Raw genomic sequence first — 24,073 nt, 5'->3', positions numbered from 1 at the left:
AAAAAGAAAAAGAAAGAAAAAAAAAGAAATGTCAGTAATACATTTTTTAGAGGCACCTGGGTGACTCAGTCACTTAAGCATCCAACTCTTGATCTCAGTTCAGGTCCAAATCTCAGGGTCATGGGTTTAAACCCTGCGTTGGGCTCCACATTGGGTGCAAAGTCTATTTAAAAAACATTTTTTTAAAGAAGATACATTTTTTTAAAGGAAAATTCAAAACAAAAGAGGGGGAATGAAAGCATATTGAGTCCTAGAATACTCAGGGTTATGAAATTAGCCAGTGGCCAAAATTACACAATTTTCTTCAATGATCTTTTTTGGGACAAGGGGGAGAGAGCATGAGCAGGTGTGAGGGAGTGCAGAGAACATCAAGCAGGCTCCACACCCAGCGTGGAGCCCAACTTAGGGCTCAATCTCATGACCGAGATCATGACTTGAGCCAAAATAAGGAGCCAGACACGTAACGAAGCCACCCAGGCACCCCACCTTCAATGATCTTATAGAGTTGGCATATGCTAGTCATCTTCCAAAGCAAGCTACAAAGATCCCATACCCTGTTGCTGCTATTGGTAAGTGACTAGTATTCAATTAACAGCACTATAAAAATCTGTTTTTTATAAATATATATACTGATTTATTTATTTACTTATTTATATTAGTAATGGTGCCACCTTTTATTCTCAAATGGCCTGGTTTGGGCAAGACATTTACAGTCACCCTATAGAAAGGAACAGACCTATAATCTTTAATGCGGCTTCTAGCCCCTCAGGATCTGATCTCTCTATACACCTCCCCCTTGGTCTCTGCACTCCAACCCATTCATTCTTCATCCATGTTCCTTCCAATCAGGATCATCACTCAGCATTTCATTCTCCTTAGAATCATCCCACCATCTCCAAAGTTTTGCCCATTTAATTGGTACCCATCTTTATATAGCTCAGCTCTAGTATCACTTCCTCTAAAGGACCATCTCAGAGTCTCCAGATGACTTTACATAATCCTTCACACCCCTACAGCAGCACACTATACATTTTTAGTGCCCCTTGAAAAATTGTTAATTGGAGTAATTATGTAATTCACTGTTTATTTTTTTAAGATTTTATTTATTTATTCACGAGAGACAGAGAAAGAGAGGCAGAGATACAGGCAGAGGGAGAAGCAGGCTCCATGCAAGGAGCCCGATGTGGGACTTGATCTCAGGTCTCCAGGATCAGGCCCTTGGCTGAAGGTGGCACTAAACTGCTGAGCTACCCAGGCTGCCCTAATTCACTGTTTCCTTGCAAAAAGATAGGCTTGTCACAGAACACAGGTTTGATTCAGCATCTGCTTTGGCTCAGGGCATGAACTTGGAGGTCTGGGATCAGTCTCATATCAGGCTTCCTGCATAGAGCCTGTTTCTCTTTGTGACTATGTCTCTGCCTCTCTCTCTCTCTGTGTCTCTCATGAATAAATAAAATACTTTTTAATAATTGAAAAAAAAAAGGAACTTGTAAATATTCTTGAATAAGTTTAATTTGGAATACAAAGTTTTTTAGAGGGGATCCCTGGGTGGCTCAGCGGTTTAGTGCCTGCCTTCGGCCCAGAGCATGATCCTGGAGTCCCGGGATCAAGTCCCACGTCAGGCTCCCTGCATGGAGCCTGCTTCTCCTTCTGCCTGTGTGTCTGCCTCTCTCTCTCTGTGTCTCTCATGAATGAATGAATAAAATCTTTAAACAAACAAAAAAAAAACAAAAAAAAAGTTTTTTAGAGGGCCATATTTCTCAACACATTAGGAATGACTACATTTTACATTTCATGTTATGCTCCCATTCATCTAAGACATATTTAAAATTCAAAGTTTCATTTTCTATTAAGTACTTTGAAATATGTTAAAGCTCCACAAGTTACATTATATTCAAAGCAATGTGTATTCTATGACTTTCCCTTTATTGTGGAAAAGGCCTTGTTGTGGTATTATTCAGGACACTAAAGACTATGCCTTCGCTGTGTCCCTGCTGAAGAATCTTTGGTGAAATTAGGAGATTGATTACCTAATGAATCCTGGGAAGAACAGTAATCAAACTATTTATCTGGTCACACATCATAATACACTTTATGCATTGGTGTATTACTAAAAACTATAATACTCAAAAGTGTGGTTGTCATTAAACAAATTCTAAAGTACTAAAAACAAATGAAGTTATAACATATCAGGTATCCAAACACTCCTAAAAAGCAATGACTAGTAAGTGGTTTTAACAAGAATATATAACACAGGGCAGCCCTGGTGGCGCAGCAGTTTAGCACCGCCTACAGCCCAGGGTGTGATCCTGGAGACCCGGGATCGAATCCCACGTCGGGCTCCTGCATGGAACCTGCTTTTCCCTCTGCCTGTGTCTCTGCCTCCCTCCCTCCCTCCCTCTCCCTCTCTCTCTCTGAATAAATAAATAAAAATATTTTTTAAAAAATAAAAGCATATATAACACAAAATAGGGCAGCCCGGGTGGCTCAGCAGTTTAGCGCCACATTCGGCCTAGAATGTGATCTTGGAGACCAAGGATCTAGTCCCATGTCGGGTTCCCTGCATGGAACCTGCTTTTCTCCCTCTGCCTGTGTCTGTGCCTCTCTCTCTCTCTCTCTCTCTGTGTGTCTCATGAATAAATAAGTAAAATCTTAAAAAAAAAAAAAAAGAATATATAAACACAAAATAATGATATGGGGGGGGACTTAGAGAAGGCCTTCATTTTCTACATTATATATTTCTGAAATGTTTGAAGTTTTTAGCATCATTTAGCATTATTTCTTTTGATTATAAAAGTAATTTTAAAAATAAAAAGTAACTAGGCTGATGATGGATTAAAAAACAAAACCCAAACATTCTGGTTTTTCCAAAAACAGTCCCAGGAATCTGACATCAAAAACACAGTCACCAGGGATCCCTGGGTGGCTCAGCGGTTTAGCACCTGCCTTTGGCCCAGGGCGTGACCCTGGAGTCCCAGGATTGAATCCCACGTCAGGCTCCTGGCATGGAACCTGCTTCTCCCTCCTCCTGTGTCTCTGCCTCTCTCTCTCTCTATCATAAATAAAGACATAAATCTTAAAAAGAAAAAAAAAAAAAACACAGTCCCCCTGGGGCGCCTGGCTGGCTCAGATGGTTAAGTGTCTGCCTTTGGCTCAGGTGGTAGTCTCTGGGTCCTGGGATCAAGGCCCATGACGAGGTCCTGGCTCAGTGGGGAGTCTGCTTCTCCCTCTCCCTCTGCTCATACTCTCCCTCTCTCTATCTCAAATGAATAATTTTTTTGATCTTTAAAAAAAAAATACAATCACCCTGAAATACAGAATATGTAGCTTTACAGCAACATTTCATACTTGGTAGCAAAATTTTCTGTATTTATCAGAAGAAAGAGGTAAAAGACTTTTTCCATAACTAGCAAAGATTATAAAAATCAGCTGGCAGACAGAATTTGGCCCACACGTTTTTTCTGGCATGTGAAGTATATTTTTAGTTACGTTACCGACATTAGGAAATCATAAGTACTTCACCCAAATATCCAGTTTTCTGGTTTCTCTTGTTAAACTGCAAGTGTGGGCAACAGGTTTCTGGTCCCAAGGAGCACCAGGTCCCTGGAGCCAAAGCACAGGCTGCCTCTTCACAGACACCAGGGCCCATCGGTTATCTACACCCAACCTTGTGAAACCATATAGGTTTCCAACTAAGCAGATCTTGTCTAAAATATAAAGTCTGTGGACTTTAAATATCTACATTTCTTGGGGTGCCTAGGTGGCTCAGGCAGTTAAGCCTCAGACTCTTGGTTTCAGGTCATGATCTTGGAGTCAAGAAGTTGAGCCCCAAGTCCAGCTCTGCACCCAGTCTGAGATTCTTTCCCCTTCCTTCTCCCTCCCCTTCTGCTCCCTCCTCTTCCGCTCCCTCCCCCTGGCTTGTGTGTTCTCTCCCACTAATAAATAAATAAAATGTTTTTTCAATAAATATCTACATTTCTCTATCAGTATATTCAAAAAGGGAAATCCAGAAAGACCTTAGAAAGTTCAAAAGTCAAGTAATATGCTGAAAGACATGCACAAGTCAGTGAAAGATTCTCAACTCCGTCTTTCTACTCAGTGTATGTATTCTTGCCCGCTCCCCAAATTTAAAGTTACAGATGAAAGAATAGAAAGGGTACCTGGTATTTGAAGTAAACTATTATTATAAGAAAGTATTGGGGGAATGCTCAGCCAATCCTCAATACTCAGGTACTTTTGCTACATAGAGTGATTTATTTGAAGAAAGGTTAATTGAGAAATACAAAAGCAGGGGCGCGAGGGTGCACTTGAGGTAAGCCCCTGACTCAGGTCATGCTCTCAGCTCAGGTCCTGATCTCAGGGTGGTGAGATCCAGCCACCACTTTACTGGCCACCCACCAGGGCTCAGCACAGAAAGTCTGCCTGAAACTCTTCCCTCTACCTCTGCCCTGCCCCACAGAGTGAGCGTACATGCACACATTCTCTCGTGCGCACTAATAATCTCAAAAAAGAAAAAAAAACCACAAAATCATCAGCAACTTAAAAATACATAACTTCATATTATTCAGCCTTAAAAAGGAATGAAATTCTGATACATGCTGTAACGTGGATGAATCTTAAAAACAACAGACTAAGCGAAACAAATCAAACACAAAAGGAAAACTATTACACTATCAATGCATATAAAGCACTTAGCATAGTCAAACTTATTAGAACCAGAAAGAAGAATAGAGGTTATTAGGGGCTGAGTTTGGGGGGCAAAACAGGGTCTCATTATTTAATGGGTACAGAGTTTCAGTATTAGAAGATAAAAAAAAAAAGGTGATAATGGATGGTGATGATGGCAGTACAATAGGAATATACTTAATGCCACTGAACTATATTCTTGAAAAATAGTTAAAATCTTAAATTTCGGGCAGTCCAGGTAGCTCAGCAGTTTAGCACCACCTTCAGCGGAGCGTGTGATCCCAGAGACCCAGGATCGAGTCCCGCATCGGGCTCCCTACATGGAGCCTGCTTCTCCCTCTGCCTGTGTCTCTGCCTCTGTGTCTCTCATGAATAAATAAATAAAATCTTTAAAAAAAAATCTTAAATTTCATTATATATATTTTAATATAACAAAAGTCATCTGAGGTTACCCAGATATATGCACTTATCAAAATTCTGCAAATGTATCTGGAAGTTTTGTATTTGTCATTATGTGTAAATTTTACATCTAAAAAAAAACACTCAGGGGCAGCCTGGGTGGCTCAACGGTTCAGTGCCACCTTCAGCCCAGGGCCTGATCTTGGAGACCCGGGATCGAGTCCCACGTCAGGTTCCCTGCATGGAGCCTGCTTCTCCCTCTGCCTGTGTGTCTGCCTCTCTCTCTCTCTCTCTCTCTCTCTCTCTCTCTCTCTCTCTCTGTCTCTCATGAACAAATAAAATCTAAAGAAAAGACAGCTTCATCTATATACTAGAAAGCAGCCTTTAATGAACACTAAATCTGCCAACTCCTTGATCTTGGACTTCCTAGCCTCCAGAACTGTGAGAAATAAAGGTCTTAAAAAAATAAAATAAAATAAAATAAAACACTCAAAACAAATACTGAAATCCAGTTAATAATATGCATGCTGAAATATTTATGCAATGTTGCAATTTATTCTGAAATGTGTGAAAAAATAAGATGGATTGATGGAAAAATAGAAGGATATATATATATGAAAAATAGAAGGAGATATATATATATATATATATATGAAAAAGGAAGCACAGAAAAACGTTAATGGTAGAATATGGTAGATATGTAAGTGTATACTGTAAAATTCTTTCAATTTTCCTGAATTTTTGAATTTTCATTATAAAATCCTGGGAAGAAGTAGGGTGGGGGAAAATGGACCACTTTGTCTCTCTAATATGCTCCTTATCTGTTTTTAAGCCACAGGTATTTTATACCACATGATAATGCAACAATATATTTCATAAAGCAAGAAATAGCCTGTTATCCGTAAACATAAACCAAACATGCTCCAGAATACTTTTAAAGGCTCTTTTCCCTGTATCCTGCAATGAATTCCCCTATTGTTAGAAGGTCCTGATCAAGACTTAAGCAGAACAAATGCAAACCACAAGCCACTAACTGGAATGAAGAAACCATGGCTTAGTTCATACTTTAATAAATGGTTTTTCTTTTAATGAGGATGAGCGGCACCTCACTTTTTATCATACCTGCTGCTTGACTTTTTACAAAGAACATGTATTCATTCTATTACTCTGAAATAAAATATTTTATGAATCAGATGCTTTAAAATTTTTCTACAAAATTACTTTTAAATTTACTGAATGGAAACTAATGAAATTTCAAACTATCAATTTAATTAATTAATTGATTAATTTTTAATTAATTTTGTAATTTTTAAAACAACCAAGATTTCTGCATAAAAGGTTTTTCTATAGGCATGAAGAATACTTTTTCTTTTGGGGTGCCTGGGTAGTGCAGTCAGTTAAGCATCCAACTCTTTATTTCAGCTTAGGTCATGATCTAAGGTAGTGAGATGGAGCCCTGGGTCTGGCTCTGCACTCAGTGGGGAGTCTGCTTGGGTTTCTCTCTTCTTCTGCTCCTCATTGCTCACCCCCGCCCCCACCGCTGTGCTCTCTCCTTGTCTCTAAAATAAATAAATAAATCTTTTAAAAACATTTTTTATATGTATGTAGAACATTAAAGGAAAACAGCTGTGAAAAACTAAAAAAGAGAAAAATAATAGTCTTATACATTATAGGAGAATAGAGATTCCAGATGAAATTCTGACTAGAGCTAAATATAGAAACTACAATTCTAGAAGTTAAAGTTTCAAACAAGCAACTGTCTAAACATTTTAGATGAGATCACACAATAATAGTTCCCAAAATCTGCATAAAACCATTTTGCTTTTCATTATATAACCACATCTTCAAAGTTTAAGCCACAATTTGTCTCACAAATAATACTTGGCTAATGGGTTTTACTTTTGACAACCCATCATGCTATTCATACCATATAATATTGCTTCTACATGGTTTTGCGAGCAAACACCTGTATCAAAACATTCCTGCTTATTTTACTATCTATTGGAAGAAAGGAAATGGGGAAGAGGGATGCGGTAGTTTACACGCTAAGGAAACATGAAGCAGGGGGTGGGGGAGTCCAGAGCACAAAAAGGTATGGTACTGACCACTTCACTCCTAAATCTGCTTTTTTCCACACTTATTAACTAAATCACTTAGACCTGCCTATACTAGTTCTATTCATTGAGATTTGGTCTTGAGTAATTATAAACAATATTATATGATGCTATTTCAAACTACCTGTACCTATAAGACTCTCATCAAAAAACTACCAGAGAACCAAGGAATACCTCTTGGGGCAAAAAAAAAAAAAAAAAAAAGTACCAACTGCACTATTCTAATCTTTCATCACTGCTCTGGGTAAAGGAGTGGAAAACAAAATGGGGAAAAAAGAGAAGTTTTTTAAAGATGATTATAAGAAGGAAAATGGACTAAAAATTAAGAGTATTTTCTCTTATTTGGCAAATCAATCAACCTCTCTGAGTCCATTTTCCTTAAATGTTAAATGAGCAAGGGTTGGCTACTCAGAATAATTTAATGATATCAAAGTTTTTGATTCTCTTGAATTACAAGTATTAAAGAAACATTAATAAGGATGCTTAAAGTTTTTTGAATTCACAGACCCCCCCTTCTTAAATCTGGCATTTTTCTCCTCAGAAAAATGAAAATACAAATTCACTCATTTTGCATTATATTCAGCAAGTTCAGGAACCCCTGAAGACAAGCCATGAATAGGAGGTTAAGAATTGCTGTGTTTCGGGATGCCTGGGTGGCTCCGTTGGTTAAGCATCCAACTCTTGATTTTGGCTCTGGTCATGATCTCAGGCTTATGAGATCAAGCCCCACATGGGGCTCTGTGCCAGGCATGGAGCCTGCTTAAGAGCCTCTCTCTCTCCCTTTCTTTTGCCCCTCCTCCCTCTAAAAAAAAATTTGCTGTATTTCTAGAAAATTCCATCTTCCTCTCCTTTTAGAAATAACCTATATGTTTCATAAATTCATTTATAATTTTTATGCTTTAACTCTTTGAATCAGATTTCCTATCCAATCCCAATCTGACTCATTCCAAAGAGATGAAAAAAGGAAGTTTAAGGAGTTTTTAAAAATCTGAAATAGAAAATATTTACCTTTTGGGGGAAGAGGAAAAAAAGATTTATTTTTTACAAAGAGAAACAGGTTTATTTGTAGGTGAACATTATCAACATTATTAGATAGTTCACTAGCCAAATCCATCTTTGATCTACTCTGGCAACTTAAACCCTTGATTCCATTTAACCACATTAACAATGCAACTGAGTTTGGGAGAATCACATGAAGCTTCAAAAAAAATACATGTACTGAGATGGACCAGATATGGGTACTCTGAAAGCAGGCCTCAGGCCAAATTAATGACAATAAATACTCTTACAGTTTCTAAAAGATCTAAGTGTATATGTTACCTTAAATAATTTTGAAGAATGAATTCTGATTTAAAAAAGAATTAATTTTCATATATATTACTGTCTAATCACTATTGAAAATCCAATGACTAAATGGTCCATAGTACCTTATCAGCTGATTTGACTTTCTAACTTTTTTATTTTTTAAAGGAATCTCTACACCCAACGTGGGGCTCAAACTCATAACCTCTACAACTGAGCCAGACAGGAGCCCTTGATCTGACTTTTTTAGAGACCCATCACAAAATGTTTCCAAGCTCTACAATATCTACCATTATAAATTATATAAAATCTTTATCTAAGATATAAAATACTCATAGTAGATTTTATGCATTATACTAGACTCTCTGGGAAAATACGAATGAATACAATACTAACCCTGGATTCAAAGAACTTAGATACCAACATTTCTACTTTAACAACTACGATTGTCTCCTAAATGGATTTCACTGCATGCAAGTCTTGCCCTACTCCAACCTACCATTTTTCTAAAATCTGATCATATCTGTGGTAATGGAAATAACTTTTAGCAGCTCCTCATTGCCTAGTTTTTCACACAACTACCTCTACAAATAGGAGAAAGAACATGGGCCTTTGAAGGCCTAAGGATGTAGCTTGGAACTCACAAAGCATGACAAAATTCTCTTTATAATTCACAAAAATAATCCATTTGCTCTATAATACACTCATATTTGATTTTAATATAAAAATGGTGTGCTTTTTCCCCTCAGTAAACTGACACTCTAGTATGATGCACCTCGCTATTTCTGTGACTGAACACACCCATACACTGCCAGGCTAAAAATACCTCCAAGACTAAGTCACGAACCTACAGGATACAGTCAAAGCTTAGCACACAAGGTTCCCAGCTCCACTCCAATCACAACTCCAACAGCAACAAAGCCACACCATAGCCACAGGAAGGTATACGTAACACAACTTCCCCAATGTCACTCCCCAAACACACACACACACACACACACACACACACACACACACACACACAGAAGCATATAGGCACACACATGCACACTATCCTTGATGTTTCATACCATTGCTATTCCCTTTCCTGGAATTCTACTTATCTCCTACCAGCAACTTCTTGTTCATCTTGCCAGATTTCACTCCATAATCACCTCTTCTATCATGCTGTCCTGACCACCCAAAACAGGGTTAACCACACTTTTGTGAGTGTCCTTTGTATCTTTCATATGGTTCTATTATAACACTTTATTCCCAAAGTATCATTTTGTTTACTCATCCTCTTTCTCATTAGGCCATGAGTTAAGGCCAGGAACCCCATTTTATTTGTGCTTGTATTACTAAGGCCCAACAGTGCCTGGCTAATGGCGGTTGTTTAATAAATGTTTGTCAAATAAATGAGTAGACAGATAAATGAATAAATGCCACTCTCTAAATTCTTCCCTGATTTATTCTTCTTCCTAGCACTTATAGCCTAACATGCTATAGTTTACTTTTAAATTTGTATACTGCTTTTGCACTTAGCAGTTTATTCACTGATGTAATGCTAGGCCTTAGAACATTGCCTAAAACATAGTAGGTACCCAATATTTGTTGTATGAGTGAAAAAAATACACTTAGTTATCTGAAAACCATTCTGTTCAAATTATTCAATATAACATATGGCTTTTTACACGTACTTTTCTTTCCAAAAAGAACAAGAAAGAAAGGTTAGTTATGCCAAATCCTTGATAATGGCAGCAAGTTACATTTTTTATAAACTTCTAAGAAAAGATACGGTTAACTAATATTAAAATTCCAGATGGTCATAGGTAAACTTAGGGCTTACTATTTTTTAGTAAGATACTGCAGAATATTCACACTCAAAAAATGTATAAAGGTTCTTACCCATCCTTGGTTTGATCGGCTACTCCTGCCAAGAGCTGCACTATCTTTGGATTGCTGTTTGGATCATTGTACAGTCCAAGATAGCGCTGGACAAAGTCTTCTGGGGTCATGTAATGTTCTCCATCAACCTCAGTACTGGCATACTAAAAAATGAATAACATATACTTAAAAATTAAAATTATTCAACATCATCCTGTAGCCAAAAGTATTTTGTGAGAAGATAAATTAAAGACCAGTATCAAAATTCAAATAAAGATAATAAATGTAGGACTTTTCTCTGGATAGTGAAAAACACTCAGAACCTGACTGAAGAACATCAGCCAAGTGCTGATACGTGCGACAATATGCACAAACCTTGAAGACATTTGCAAGTTAAAGAAGCCAAACACAAAAGGCCACAGAAGGTATAACCTCTTTTATATGAAATGTCCACAGTGACAGAAAGCAGAAGCATAGTTGCTAAGAACTGAGAAGAGGGGAAAAATGGGAGTAACTGCTTTAACATAGGTGAGGTTTTTCTTGGGAGCAATGAAAATGTCCTGGCAATGGCCACACAACATTGTAACTATACTAAAGAACAGCACTGTAAACTTTCAAATGGTTAAAATGGTGAATTTTGTTACTTGACTTTTATCTTAATGAAACATATAATACGTTAAGAGAAGAAATATGAGAAAGAGGAAGAAAGGTGAAAGGGCAGCTGAGTTAACCAAGACCTGAGAATGAGAAGCTGACACCTGTAGACTCCCAGGAGCTTCCCACCTACAAGAGCACAGGGCGGGAGATGACACAACACATGAAACTGCCAAATCTCAGAAAGTGAAACAAATGAGAAAAAGCATGACAAACAAGACCTTCCACCATAGGTATTTGTTCTACATTCCAGTAGCTGGAAAAAAGAAACAAAAATATTCTGTTTTTATGTAAATTTTTACAAAGAAAATAATAATACCTGCCTATCAAATAAAAGCCTCCTTATTTTAAGGGTTTTATGTACTATGGCATGATCAAAGATGAACAACCAAAGCTCTCCTCTTTGGGTTGCAGCTGATTTAGTCAACTATCAAAGTAGTAACATCAGAAAACTTCCCAGAATTGAAGAATACAAGGGTTCACTAAGTGCTAACCATAATATATTAAAACAAACAAAACAAAAACCCACACCAGGACTTGGCCCATCAAAAAATGACAGAACATCAGAATAAAGAGAAAATCGTAAAAGTTTTTAGAGAGGAAAAAAATGGTCACCTACAAAGAATTATGAATCATGAGCATCAAGGCTTCCTCAACAGAACACTGAAAGCTTGAAAACAACGGAGTAAGACCTTAAAAAATTCTAAACTAAATTATTTCCAGCCTAGAATTCTAAACTGAGGCAAACTTTCAATCAGTTGTAAGGGTAGATTAAAACTACTCTGAGGGGTATCTGGGTGGCTCACTTGATTGGGTCACCAACTCTTGGTTTCCATTCAGGTCATGGTCTCAAGGTCATGGGATTAAGTACCTTGGCTAGATGGGTGCTCAGCAGGGAGTCTGCTTGCGATTCTCTCTTTCTTCCTCTGCCCCTCCCCCTGCCTGTGCACACGCACTCTCTCTCTAAAATGGGTAAATCTGGGGCACCTGGGTGGCTCAGTTATTAAGTCTCTGCCTTTGGCTCAGGTCATGATCCCGGGGTCCTGGGATCAAGCCCCACATTGGGCTCCCTGCTAAGGGAGCTTCTTCTCCCTGTACCCTTCCCACCTGGCTTGTGCTCTCTCCCTCTCTCTTTTTCAAATAAATAAAACCTCTAAAACAAAACAAACTCAAATAATAAAATGGATGAATCTTTAAAAAATAATAAAAAAATGAAAGTACTTTGAGATACCCATGTTCTCAATACTTTCCCCCATCATGTACCTTCTCAGGAAGCTATAGGAGAATTTGCTCCATTAAAAAGAAGGCATGAGGGGCACCTGTGTGGCTCAGTGGTTGAGTGTCTGCCTTTGGCTCAGGTTGTGATCCTGGGGTCCTGGGATCGAGTCCCACATTGGGCTCCCAGGGGGGAGCCTGCTTCTCCCTCTGCCTATGCCTCAGCCTCTCTCTGTGTCTCTCATGAATAAAAAATAAAACCTTTAAAAAGGGGGGGGGGGCATGAACCAAGTAAATGAAAAATTAGGTAATTTTTAGCTCTATGAGAAAGTAAATTATGAAATAATATTTTTGTTGTACAAAAATAAGAAATACCTGACTTGACTCAAACAGTATTTATAGTCATAATATCAAATATTAATTTAATAACAATTATAAACATTCTGAGAGGAATGAAGTATCCCCTACTGAAGTTGGGAGTGCAAATGAAAAAAAAAAAAAAAAACAATGGGTATTTTCATGCCTTTTTTTTTGATGAATTCAAAAGGTACAAAAGGGTATACACAGAATTTCTAACCCCTCTGTCCCCAGTCACTCAATAATCTACTCCAGGGATGCCTGAGTGGCTCAGCGGTTGAGCGCCTGCCTTTGGCCCAGGGCGTGATCCTGGAGTCCTGGGATCAAGTCCCACATTGGGCTCCCTGCATGGAGCCTGCTTCCCTCTCTGCCTATGACTCTGCCTCTCTCTCTCTCTCTGGATCTCTCATGAATAAACAAATAAAATCTTAAAAAAAAAAAAATACTCCACTCCAGAGGCAATTTCTTATATATGCTTCCAGATGTTTTATGCATAAATGATTATATAGGGACACCTGGGTGGCTCAGTGGTTGAGCGTCTGCCTTCGGCTCAGGGCATGATCCTGGAGTCCTGGGATCGAGTCCCACATTGGGCTTCCCTGCATGGAGCCTGCTTCTCCTCTCTCTGCCTGTGTCTCTGCCTCTCTCTCTGTGTTTCTCATCAATAAATAAATAAAATCTTTAAAAATAAATAAATTATTATATATAGGAGACACATGCATATATACATGCTAATGTATATACACACAAATATGCAAGAATATTCTAACCCATTTCTTTTTTTTTTTTTTTAGATTTTATTTATTTATTCATGAGAGACAGAGAGAGAGAGAGAGAGAGAGAGAGAGAGAGAGAGAGAGAGAGGCAGGCAGAGACACAGGCAGAGGGAGAAGCAGGCTCCATGCAGGGAGCCCGACATGGAACTCGATCCCTGGCCTCCAGGATCAGGCCCTGGGCTGAAGGCAGTGCTAAACCGCTGAGTGACCCGGGAGCCCCTAACCCATTTCTTTTTATACAAATGATAACTATTGATACTGTTCTGTACATCTTGCTTTTTTCAAATTCAGTCATTTTGGAAAATGATTCAGCAAGATACATACACACAACATGTCATATATAAAGAACTCTAAGAATGCTCACATCTTTTGACAAGGAATCTTGGGTCTGACTCCTTTGAAAATTTTTTTAAAAGGAGGAACCAAACACAAGATGCAAAATAAAAAAAAATAGCTAGAGATAGGTTATGGAGATCTTTGTTCTCTTTATAACTATTTGAGTGCTGCTTGCTTTCCTTAATCAGATGTCAGTTCTCAAAAAAGAGAATATGAGAACCCCTCAGAGGTAGTATTAACAAAATGTGGCAACTGATTCTCCATTTCTTTTTGCCACAGGTGTCTAACATCTTATAGTAATATCTGAATTTGACTACCAGGCTACACATAGAAAACACACACAAAGTATACTGTACTTACAGAATCACCAGGAATTCACAACATTTTTTACTTTATCATGAAATAGAGCAGCCTTAGCACAAACCAAGGACACAGGAGCCAGCAAGGAAAACAAATGCTTTTGTTGACAAGTCCTGGAACAGGCTTTGCCAGTATCTGGGGTTATAAATGATGCCAGAGAATCACTTACCCTGAGGTATTTTGCTAGTGTTTTCCCCAACTCTCTTACTCTATTTTAACTTGATTTGAACTGAAAGATAAAGTGTATAGCTCACAGGGGAAAAAAAAAAAACAAGTCTTCTCCTCCATAAGGAGTCGGTACTTGACTTTTACAGGAGACAGTTAACTAATTAACTCATTAAATTAGAGACAATTACTTGGCAATGTCAGTGAGTCTGTTTGCCTGAACAGACAGAAGAGGGAGTACAGAACTGAAACTAGAATCTACCCACAGTCAGTCAAGACACTAAAACATTTTAGGTATTATGTTAACAAAGAAAAGCAGGTACTTTAAAAATGCGTGATATATTTAAACCAAAAGTATATCTTAAAATACTTTTAAAATAAGAATGACTCATTTATTTTAAATTTCATTACTTTCTATGCTTATTTTAATTGACTGGATAATAAATGTTTTAAACAAAGTAAACATGGCCTTGAGTAACACAGAGGGCTAGAAATGAGAAAAGGTTAAGTGGCCACCTTCTCTTTCTACTAACCAAATGACTTGCATATTTATACTAAAAACAATAAAAAGCTATTTAAAAGAAAGTTTTGAAAAAAAAAAAAAGAAAGTTTTGGGTCTCCCATGCTAACAGTTATGCCTAAAATTTAATATATCAACTAACTGACTAGTTTTACAATATCATTTCCATTTCATTCTCTGTCATTTCAAAGAGTGAACCAAAATTACTTTAAATGAAATTAACCAAATATTACATCCATACTCCAAATAACTTTAGAGTTAATCATTTGCCATTTCAAAGACGTCTCTTAAGCAGTTGTAAATCCACTTGGGCAGGAAGTCAAGGACACATGAAAGACATTGACAAGAAGTAGCTGACAGTATCCAAACAAAAATAGGTGATTTATTTTCTTGATTAAACTTTTTCCAAATCCAACTCAAGCATTTGAATGTAAAAGTGCACATAGCTTTGACATTTCCAGAAAAATTTAAATTTATATTTAGTGCACATGTGCTTCAAAGTCTTGACATTCTGAAGCTTGAGAAATAAAATGGATCTTAATGAAAGATTAGAATCTTCATTTATTATTGCTGATAATAATAATAATCAGATAATAACTGATAAAGATAACAGTGTTTAAAAAAAAAAAAAAAAAGATAACAGTGTTAGGGCAGCCCGGGTGGCTCAGCGGTCTAGCGTGCCATCGGCCCAGGGTGTGATCCTGGAGACCCGGGATCCAGTCACAAGTCGGGCTCCCTGCATGGACCCTGCTTCTCCCTCTGCCTGTGTCTCTGCCTCTCTCTGTGTGTCTCTCATGAAGAAATAAAAGAAAATCTTTAAAAAAAAAAAAGATGACTGTTTCATTTATAGATATATGTACTTATACTATTGTACTTACACTGAACTACCTCTAGCTCCAAATGAGGTCATGTTGTCTAGAAATATTTTGCCTACCAAGTCAACATATCAAGGTCTCACTTGACTGGATAAATTAAATGCTAGTAACTCCTTTACAATTTACTATTTTTAACCTATATTACAGGTTAACTGTAAAGCAGATTTTACGAAAAGTTTTCATGCAATCCCAAATTTCTATTGAGTAAGGAGGAAAACAAGGTTAACTTAAAATTCAATGACATGAATGAGTAAAAAATCCAAATAGTCTAAATGATACAAATCACCTGTTTAAATCATTTAAGTCCAAAGACAAATACATCCTCTGATATTTTATATGTCTAAAAGATTTTCCAGAGATTATAAAGTCTGATCTATTATAACTAGAAAGCTGGTTACTTTTTAAAAAGTATACAGTGTAACAGGATGCCTGGGTGAGTCAGTGGTTGAGCATCTGTCTTGTGATCCCAGAGTGTTGGGATCGAGTCCTACACTGGGCTCTCTGCATGGAGCCTGCTTTTCCCTCTGCCTATGTCTCTGCCATTCTCTCTCTCTCATGAATAAAGAGATAAAATATTTTTTAAAAAAAAAGGAACTATACAGTGTATCAAGATTTTAAGTATGCACACCAAAACCAAGGTAATATATTTAGAAGCACTACTTTATTTTAATTTATTTATTCATGAGAGACAGAGAGAGAGAGGCAGAGACACAGGCAGAGGAAGAAGCAGACTCTATGCAGGGAGCCCGACGTGTGACCCGATCCCGGGTCTCCAGGATCATGCCCTGGGCCAAAAGCAACACTAAACTGCTGAGCCACCCAGGCTGCCCAGAAGCACTACTTTTTAAAGCAAAAACCTGCTAATATAAAACCTTCCAGGTCATTTTGCATTTTTTAAAAAAAACATTTATTAAATACCAATTGTATGCTGGACACTATGCCTGGTACTAGGGATGCAAAGATCACATAGTTCCTACCCTCACATAGCTCAGAGATAGTGGCATGATGGACACCGAAACCAGGGTCAGAAAAGAATTCTAGGGCAGCTGGGGTGGCTCAGCGGTTGAGCACCACCTTCAGGCCAGGGACTGATCCTGGAGACCCGGGATGGAGTCCCACGTCGGGCTCCCTGAGTGGAGCCTGCTTCTCTGCCTCTCTCTCTCTCTCTCTCTCTGTTATCTCTCATGAATAAATGAATAAAATCTTAAAAAAAAAAAATGAAGAGTTCTAAATCCCCTGTGCTGTTAACTGGTTGCAATTTCTTGAATGAAACACAGCTTCTCTGAGCCTCTTCTCTAATAAGATGGTAAAGAAAGATAGCTGTCTTGATGCAAGGGAAAAAATGAGATCTTGAACACCAAAGTACTTACAAATTATAAAACTAATGCATATTGAAATACTGTAGTTCTTCTAAAATGCTTAGAAACATGGAAAAGCATAGGGTCCCAATTTCCCTCCTTGCTTAAATGTTCTACTTTTGCCCAAGCATGAAGGAGTTATTGTTCTAACTCTTCATTTTCCTCCAAACCAAGGTTTCCTTGGGGTTGGCTTCCACCCCCAAAACCATATTTTGGTTTACCAAATCGGTCCTAACTGGTCTAGCCAGCTTCACCTCTGCTTATCTAACACGTGGCTGTAATATGAGTCAAAACACACTGTTGTTCCATGACTTTATTCCAACTGAGATGAACTGACATTTTCAGATCTTAACCATCCTTTTAATTTCAGTAACTCTCAAATGACAATGTCACAAAGTGGTAACTACAGATACCACATAAAGCATTTCCCATTGAGAAAAAATGAGTATGTGAACAATGGAAGAGCTAAGCATACAAAGCTAATCCTCTTGCTGTCCTTCACTTTTACTGCTCTTACTCCTAACAGAAGCCAAATTTAGTCAGGAATGTATGCCCTTTCACTACACGAGCACTCTGCATGAGGAGCAGACTGCAACAGGTCTGACACACCCTGTTAACAACAGTACAATGTGGAATTCATCTCTCAAGTAATATTTTAATAAAATAACTATAACATATACTTTTTAAAAAAAATTTTTTTCCTTTTAAAAGATTTTAATTAGTGATGCAAAATTTTTCTGATATTTACTAAAATCAAATACACATGCATTAGGAAAATGCAATTTTATACATCTAATTATAACTAGCACTTTCAATTGCATATTTCATGTCACTAGAAACAAACCTTCTATTGATTTTACAAAAAAAGTTCTCTAAAAGTCTGCCTAACTCAACTTGTTTCCATGAAATATTATGTGCTTATTTTTCTTTTTTGCTTTAATATATGTATTTTTATTGTCCATTGTATCAAGTCCTATGGTCAGCTACTAAACAAAGCAATTCCTACCAGGGTAGGGAGATACAAGACCCTTGTTAATCACTGACATCAAGTAAAGCTACCATAATAAGGTAGGTCTACCAAAATAATTTTCCTCTCAAAACAGCCAAAAATCTTAGAAATAAAATAATGACCCCAGAGAACTCGATAACTGAAACTAGAATGCTTCTCAGGGCAGATTAAGTTGAATAATTAATTTGCATTGTTCTTAAAATAAATACTTCAATCTCTTGGTCTAAGTAACCATGGGAACATACAAGGAGCATATATATTTATAAGCCTGGGCAAATCATGTCTTTGACAATCAAGGTGCAGCTCCTAGAGTGCAGAATTGCTGTAATGTTGGTAGGCCTTGATTAAATATCAAGATTTTTGCCACAGAGAAAGAAGGACCTTTATGCTGGTCGGAAGTGGAAAATATTAAAAGATTTAAGAGAAAGATCAACCAAATGTAATGTATGAACATGGTTTAGATCCTGATTTTAATAAAGCAACTTAAAAAAATGAAACAAACAGGAAAATTTCAATACTGAATGGAAAGCTACATTATTAAGGAATATTTTTACCTGTAATAATTGAATTGTGGTTTGATGGTTTTTTAGAGTCATCACCTTTAGAGATACTAAAGTATTTGTGTATGCCCGGATACAATGTCTGGGAATTGCTTCAAAATAATCCAATGCAAGCGCAACACAGATAAAACAAGATTAGCTTAATAGTTGGTGAAGCTGAGTTCTGGATACATGGTAATTCATTATACTATTTTCTCTAACTTTATATAGGTTTAAAATTTTCCATAATTAAGAAAAGCTTTTTAAGAGACTACAGAAGGAGCACCTGGGTGGCTCAGTGGTTGAGCATCTGCCTTCAGCTCAGGGTGTGATTCCCCAGGTCTTAGGATCAGGTCCCACATCAGGCTCCTCACAGGGAGCCTGCTTCTCCCTCAGCCTAGGTCTCTCTGCCTCTCTCTCTGTCTCTCATGAATAAAGAAATAAAATATTTTAAAGAAATAAATAAAAATAAAAGACTACAGAAAAACAATGAGATGATTCTATATGTACTAACATACCTGTATCTCCAAACAATATTAACTAAAAAAGGCAAGTTGCATTGAAATACACAGAGCAGGTCTCTTCCATTTACTGTATAACCTTGAGTAGGATTAACTCTTCTAGGGTTCAGTTTCTTCATCTATAAAATGGGAATATTAATGGTTACCACCTTGTAGAATTGTTCTGAGGATTAACTATAATGATTTGTATAAAATACATTAGTGTCTGAGACATAATAGTGATTCAATAAGTAGTACAGTTTCAGAAGCCCAATCGTGGCTCTGACACTGGTTTCAGTGAATGATGCTTCAGAAACTTCAGTAATGTTAAGTAAAAGAGCTGGACAGATCAGGGAAATTTTTCTTTTTAAGTTACACACATAAAGAATGAATTACAAGTCTCTCTTTTAGGTCTGTGTCTTGGTATTTCAGAGCCTAGAACTGGACTAGAATTCCTTCTCTGGTTCAGACTGAGCAACTGAAGGTTCCAAAGACAACTCTATAAATATCTTCCATAGTCTCTCAAACTTAGACCATGGCTATATCCTTTTTCATAACCTACAAACTTGAGAGAAGTTACCTCTTCTGATGATATTTCCAAATGTGGGGATTTGTAAAGATCTTCAGGGGTATGTCTCAAAAAATGTCATTAGCTGATTATATGTACATAATCATATGCACATATTAATATCTTAGTCACTTTATAGATCCAGCACAGTTACCTGGGAAAGTCAAGGGATTCAGATCTTATTCAGGAAAGAAAGGTCTTCATCTCATTTTAGAAGAAAAGGAAGGGAATACAGAACTAAGCTCCATGGGGATGCCTGGGTGGCTCAGCAGTTGAGCATCTGTCTTTGGCTCAGGGTGTGATCCCGGGATCCTGGGATTGAGTCCCTCATCAGAGTCCCTACAAAGAGCCTGCTTGTCCCTCTGCCTATGTTTTTACCTCTCTCTCTGTGTCCCTATGAATACATAAAAATCTTTAACAACAACAAAAAAAGAACTCCATGTATTAGGCATCATCACACATTACCTCAGCTAATCTTTATAACATCCATATGTGCTAGGTGTAGTTATCCCTTCTTAGATAAGTCTGTTTGGAGGAAACAGACTCCAAAACTAATGCAAATACCTACAGTCATACTGCAAAAAGGAATCAAATAAGGACTCAAATCCAGGTCAGACTACAAAGCCCTTGTTGGCGCCAGCTACATTCTGCTGTCTCCTGGATGAAAAAGAGTCACCTGAGGCCTCATTCAAGATATTCTAAGAACCCCATGGACAGGAGGAAATTAAATTGGAAGAATCACAAGCAGTCACACATAAGAAAGCACAGAAATGTATAAGAAAGTTTACATTTCAATATGATCTATTAAATATAATCTATTCAAAATGTAAATTGAATTATTCTACTTCTTTTTTTATTTTTTTAATTTTTTTTTATTATTTTATTTATGATAGTCACAGAGAGAGAGAGAGAGAGAGAGAGAGAGAGAGAGGCAGAGACACAGGCAGAGGGAGAAGCAGGCTCCATGCACTGGGAGCCCGACGTGGGATTCGATCCCGGGTCTCCAGGATCGTGCCCTGGGCCAAAGGCAGGCACCAAACCGCTGCGCCACCCAGGGATCCCGAATTATTCTACTTCTAAGGTGAAAGACCTTCAGTAGTTTCAACAATGCTCTTAAAAAAAAAAAAAAGAAAAGAAATCCAAACTCTTTTCCATGGCCTACAAACAAGGATGTGCCTGATATGGTTCTCCTTTGGCTCATCTCTTACTGGCCATTCACTCCCTCATTTACTGACACTTCATTTTTTTTTAATATTTATTTATTCACTTACTTACTTATTTATTCAGAGAAAGAGAGAGGCAGAGACACAGGCAGAGGGAGAAGCAGGCTCCATGCAGGGAGCCCGACGTAGGACTCGATTCCAGGTCTCCAGGATCACACAGGTGGTGCTAAACCGCTGCAGGTGGTGCTAAACCGCTGGGGCTGCAGGTGGTGCTAAACCGCTGAGCCACCAGGGCTGCCCATTTACTGACACTTCAGGCACACCGGTCTCCTTTCTGTTTGCTGAATATACCAAGCCCTTATCCACATCTAGGCCTTTACACATCTGAGACCTCTGATCAGAATTCCCTCTACCCACCGTTTAGTCCCATCTCTTATCTCACCTCCTCCGGGGTCTTCACTGACCACCCTCTTGAAAAATGACAGCCAGGGGCACCCTGGGTGGCCCAGCGGCTTAGCACGGCCTTCAGTCCAGGGCGTGATCCTGGAGACCCAGGATCGAGTCCTGCATCAGGGTCCCTGCATGGAGCCTGCTTCTCCCTCTGCCTGTGTCTCTACCTTTCTGTGTGTGTGTGTGTGTGTGTGTGTGTGTGTGTGTGTGTGATGAATAAAAAAATAAAATCTTTTAAAAAAATTTAAAAATAAAAGTCACATTTAAAAAAAATGACGACCATTTCCACCATTGTTTATTTCGTTATTAGACTTGTCATCTTCTGCAGTTTTTTTTTTTTCCTCCCAAGTCTGTGGGCTTTGCTATTGTCTATCTCACTACTACCTAGAATGTGAGATTTTACCTTCACTGAACTTCTCTATCTAAAATCTACAGATAGGGCACAGTCAGTTAAGTGTCTGCCTTTGGCTCAGGTCATAATCATGGGATTCCTGGATCCAGCAGCACCTCACACCTCGGGCTCCCTGCTCAGCAGGGAATCTGCTTCTCACTTTCCCCCTGCCTCTCCACCCCCCCCCCAGCTCGTGCTCTCTCCCTCTCTCTCAAATAATTTTTTTAAAATCTATAAATGTAGAACCCAGCACAATACCTAGCCTGGCACGTAGTAGCCAATTAAAATTATACTGATGAGTAATAGAACAAAACCCGGCATTCAATACACTAATTTTCTCATGTTTTCAATTATTTTTCAATCCTTCAGTTGACTCAAGAATAAAGTCTCACCGTGGTGTGAGTATGCCCTCAATGCCTAACCCTTCTTTTTAAATGAAAACTCTACATAGTTTATGGCAAATACCAATATACTAAAGATAAAGGCTATCATCTTCAATGCCTATATTCTTTTTTTTTAACTTTATTTATTTTTAATTTTACTTATTTATTCATGAGAGACAGAGAGAGAGAAGTAGAGACACAGGCAGAGGGAGAAGCAGGCTCCATGCAGGGAGCCGGACGTGGGACTCAATCTTGAAGCCCAGGATCACGCTCTGAGCCGAAGGCAGACACTGAGTCGATGAGCCACCCAGGAGTTCCCAATGCCTATATTCTAAAGAACTAGTGAAAACCCTTAACCAGTATAGCTAAGAAAACTATAGATCCCTTTCTGTGTATCTCATACTGGGTTTATTCAACCCAATTTAGTCTGGGAAGTCCTCTTTTAACTTCAGGTTCTGAAAAGCTAAATTCTTACTTTTTATATTCACTTGATCAAAACCTAATACATACACATTAAGACTTTGTTTTTATTTTCCCCTAATTCTTCTATAAGCATGCATACATGCAAACATACATACAAAATATATGAAGTGGCTTTTAGAAAACCATAATTATACTATATACACTTCTTTACATCTTTCTTATCTCACTTAAAGGTACATTGGAAATCTCTCTAAATCAACTGCAATAGGCCTAACTCATCCTTTTTAGTTCTGCATAATTTTCGACAGGATGTTTATTCCATAATTTTTCTACCACTCCCCTTTGATAACATTTCTCGTTTCCTTTTTTTTTTCCTCAAGGAACAACTGAATGCTGCAACTAACAACCTTGTACGTATATATTCTTAAGAGAATTTTTATTTCTCTGGGATAAATACCCCAAAAGTAGGATTGTTTGTTCAAATGGTATCTTCTTTCTATTTTAAACTATTGCCAGATTGCTTTTCAAAGAGTCTTTGTTTCCACAAATACCCTATGAGAGTAACTTTTTCCTTCACATTGGGCCTCAGTAGATGTTATCATTTATAGTACACATTCCATGTTTTTGAAAACATAGCCCTAATACCTATTCCAAAAAGTAGAAGCATCTCCTGCTAAAAGCCCTGCTGATTCCCTTCTCAGCCCCAGGTTATTGCCAAAAATAAACAAATACGTAAAAAAATATTTATTGAATAAAAGGATATTTCTATCAAAAATTAATATATTATCAAAAAAAAACCCTAAGGAAGAATCACTCTTTTCCATTAGCAGCATCTTCTTCCGCTTATTCTCTAAAATAACACAGGAGAAAATGCATTTCCCTAACTTTTATATGATATATGATCTTCATTGTTATACTGGTAATAATGAGAAAAAGAACAGGATGAGTTGCCTGGGTGGCTCAGTTGTTAAGCTCAGATCATGATCTCAGGGTCTTATCAGCCTCATGTCAGACTCCATGATTAGTGCAGTATCTGCTTCTTTCCCTCTCCTTCTACCCCTCCCCCGTTTGTGCTATCTCTCTCAAATAAAGTTTTCCAAAAAAAAAAAAAAAAGAGAGAGAAAAAGAACAGGATCAAAAAAGAGAAAAAGAACAGGATCAAAAGAACAGGATTCTATTGTAGTAAGTTTTTAGTTTAACATATATAATGATAGAGTCTCAACATGTGTTGCTTTTACTGTATAATACATTGATAAATAAACAAGTCTACCAATTTTAAAAAAAGACACCTTGACAAACTATTCACTTAAAACAATTTTTGATAAACTTACTTTGCCACAAAGCATAGACTAGATTAACTCCTCATTTTTAAGTTTGTCAGGTTTATAACAGCCTGTGACATGCCTGTTATCCTCACCTTACCCACCTCTTCATTACTTCTATTGTCTTCCTTTTGCTACAGTATATGTCTGATGTAGCAAAATTGAGTCAATGATAGTATGTGGGTGAGAGACGTAAGAGATAAATCAAGAAATGACAGTTGTAAGGGTAGTAATAGTAAGATCTTAGCTTGACAACTGGTTGTAAAATTATAGCACAATCTAACATATAAGAATTCATTTATTGTGTTGGCTAACTGAATTAAAAATAAATAAAATCATTCA

General features: G+C 37.6%; 1 protein-coding gene across 3 annotated transcripts in view; it reads right to left on the bottom strand.

The window, feature by feature from the left end:
• SLC25A12 (solute carrier family 25 member 12) overlaps positions 1–24,073 on the bottom strand; it is a 195,311-nt gene that overhangs the window by 67,894 nt on the left and 103,344 nt on the right. For all 3 annotated transcript variants that reach the window (XM_055307971.1, XM_055307972.1, XM_055307970.1), the window contains exon 3: positions 10,389–10,531. In XM_055307971.1, coding sequence (XP_055163946.1) covers positions 10,389–10,531 — 143 coding nt within the window. The remainder of the gene's footprint in view (positions 1–10,388; positions 10,532–24,073) is intronic.

Source organism: Nyctereutes procyonoides, unplaced genomic scaffold (genome assembly GCF_905146905.1).
Source record: "Nyctereutes procyonoides isolate TBG_1078 unplaced genomic scaffold, NYPRO_anot_genome, whole genome shotgun sequence".
NCBI classification, from domain to species: domain Eukaryota; kingdom Metazoa; phylum Chordata; class Mammalia; order Carnivora; family Canidae; genus Nyctereutes; species Nyctereutes procyonoides.
Note: the sequence above shows the minus strand (reverse complement) of the source record. Positions and strands in the feature narration are given on the sequence as shown.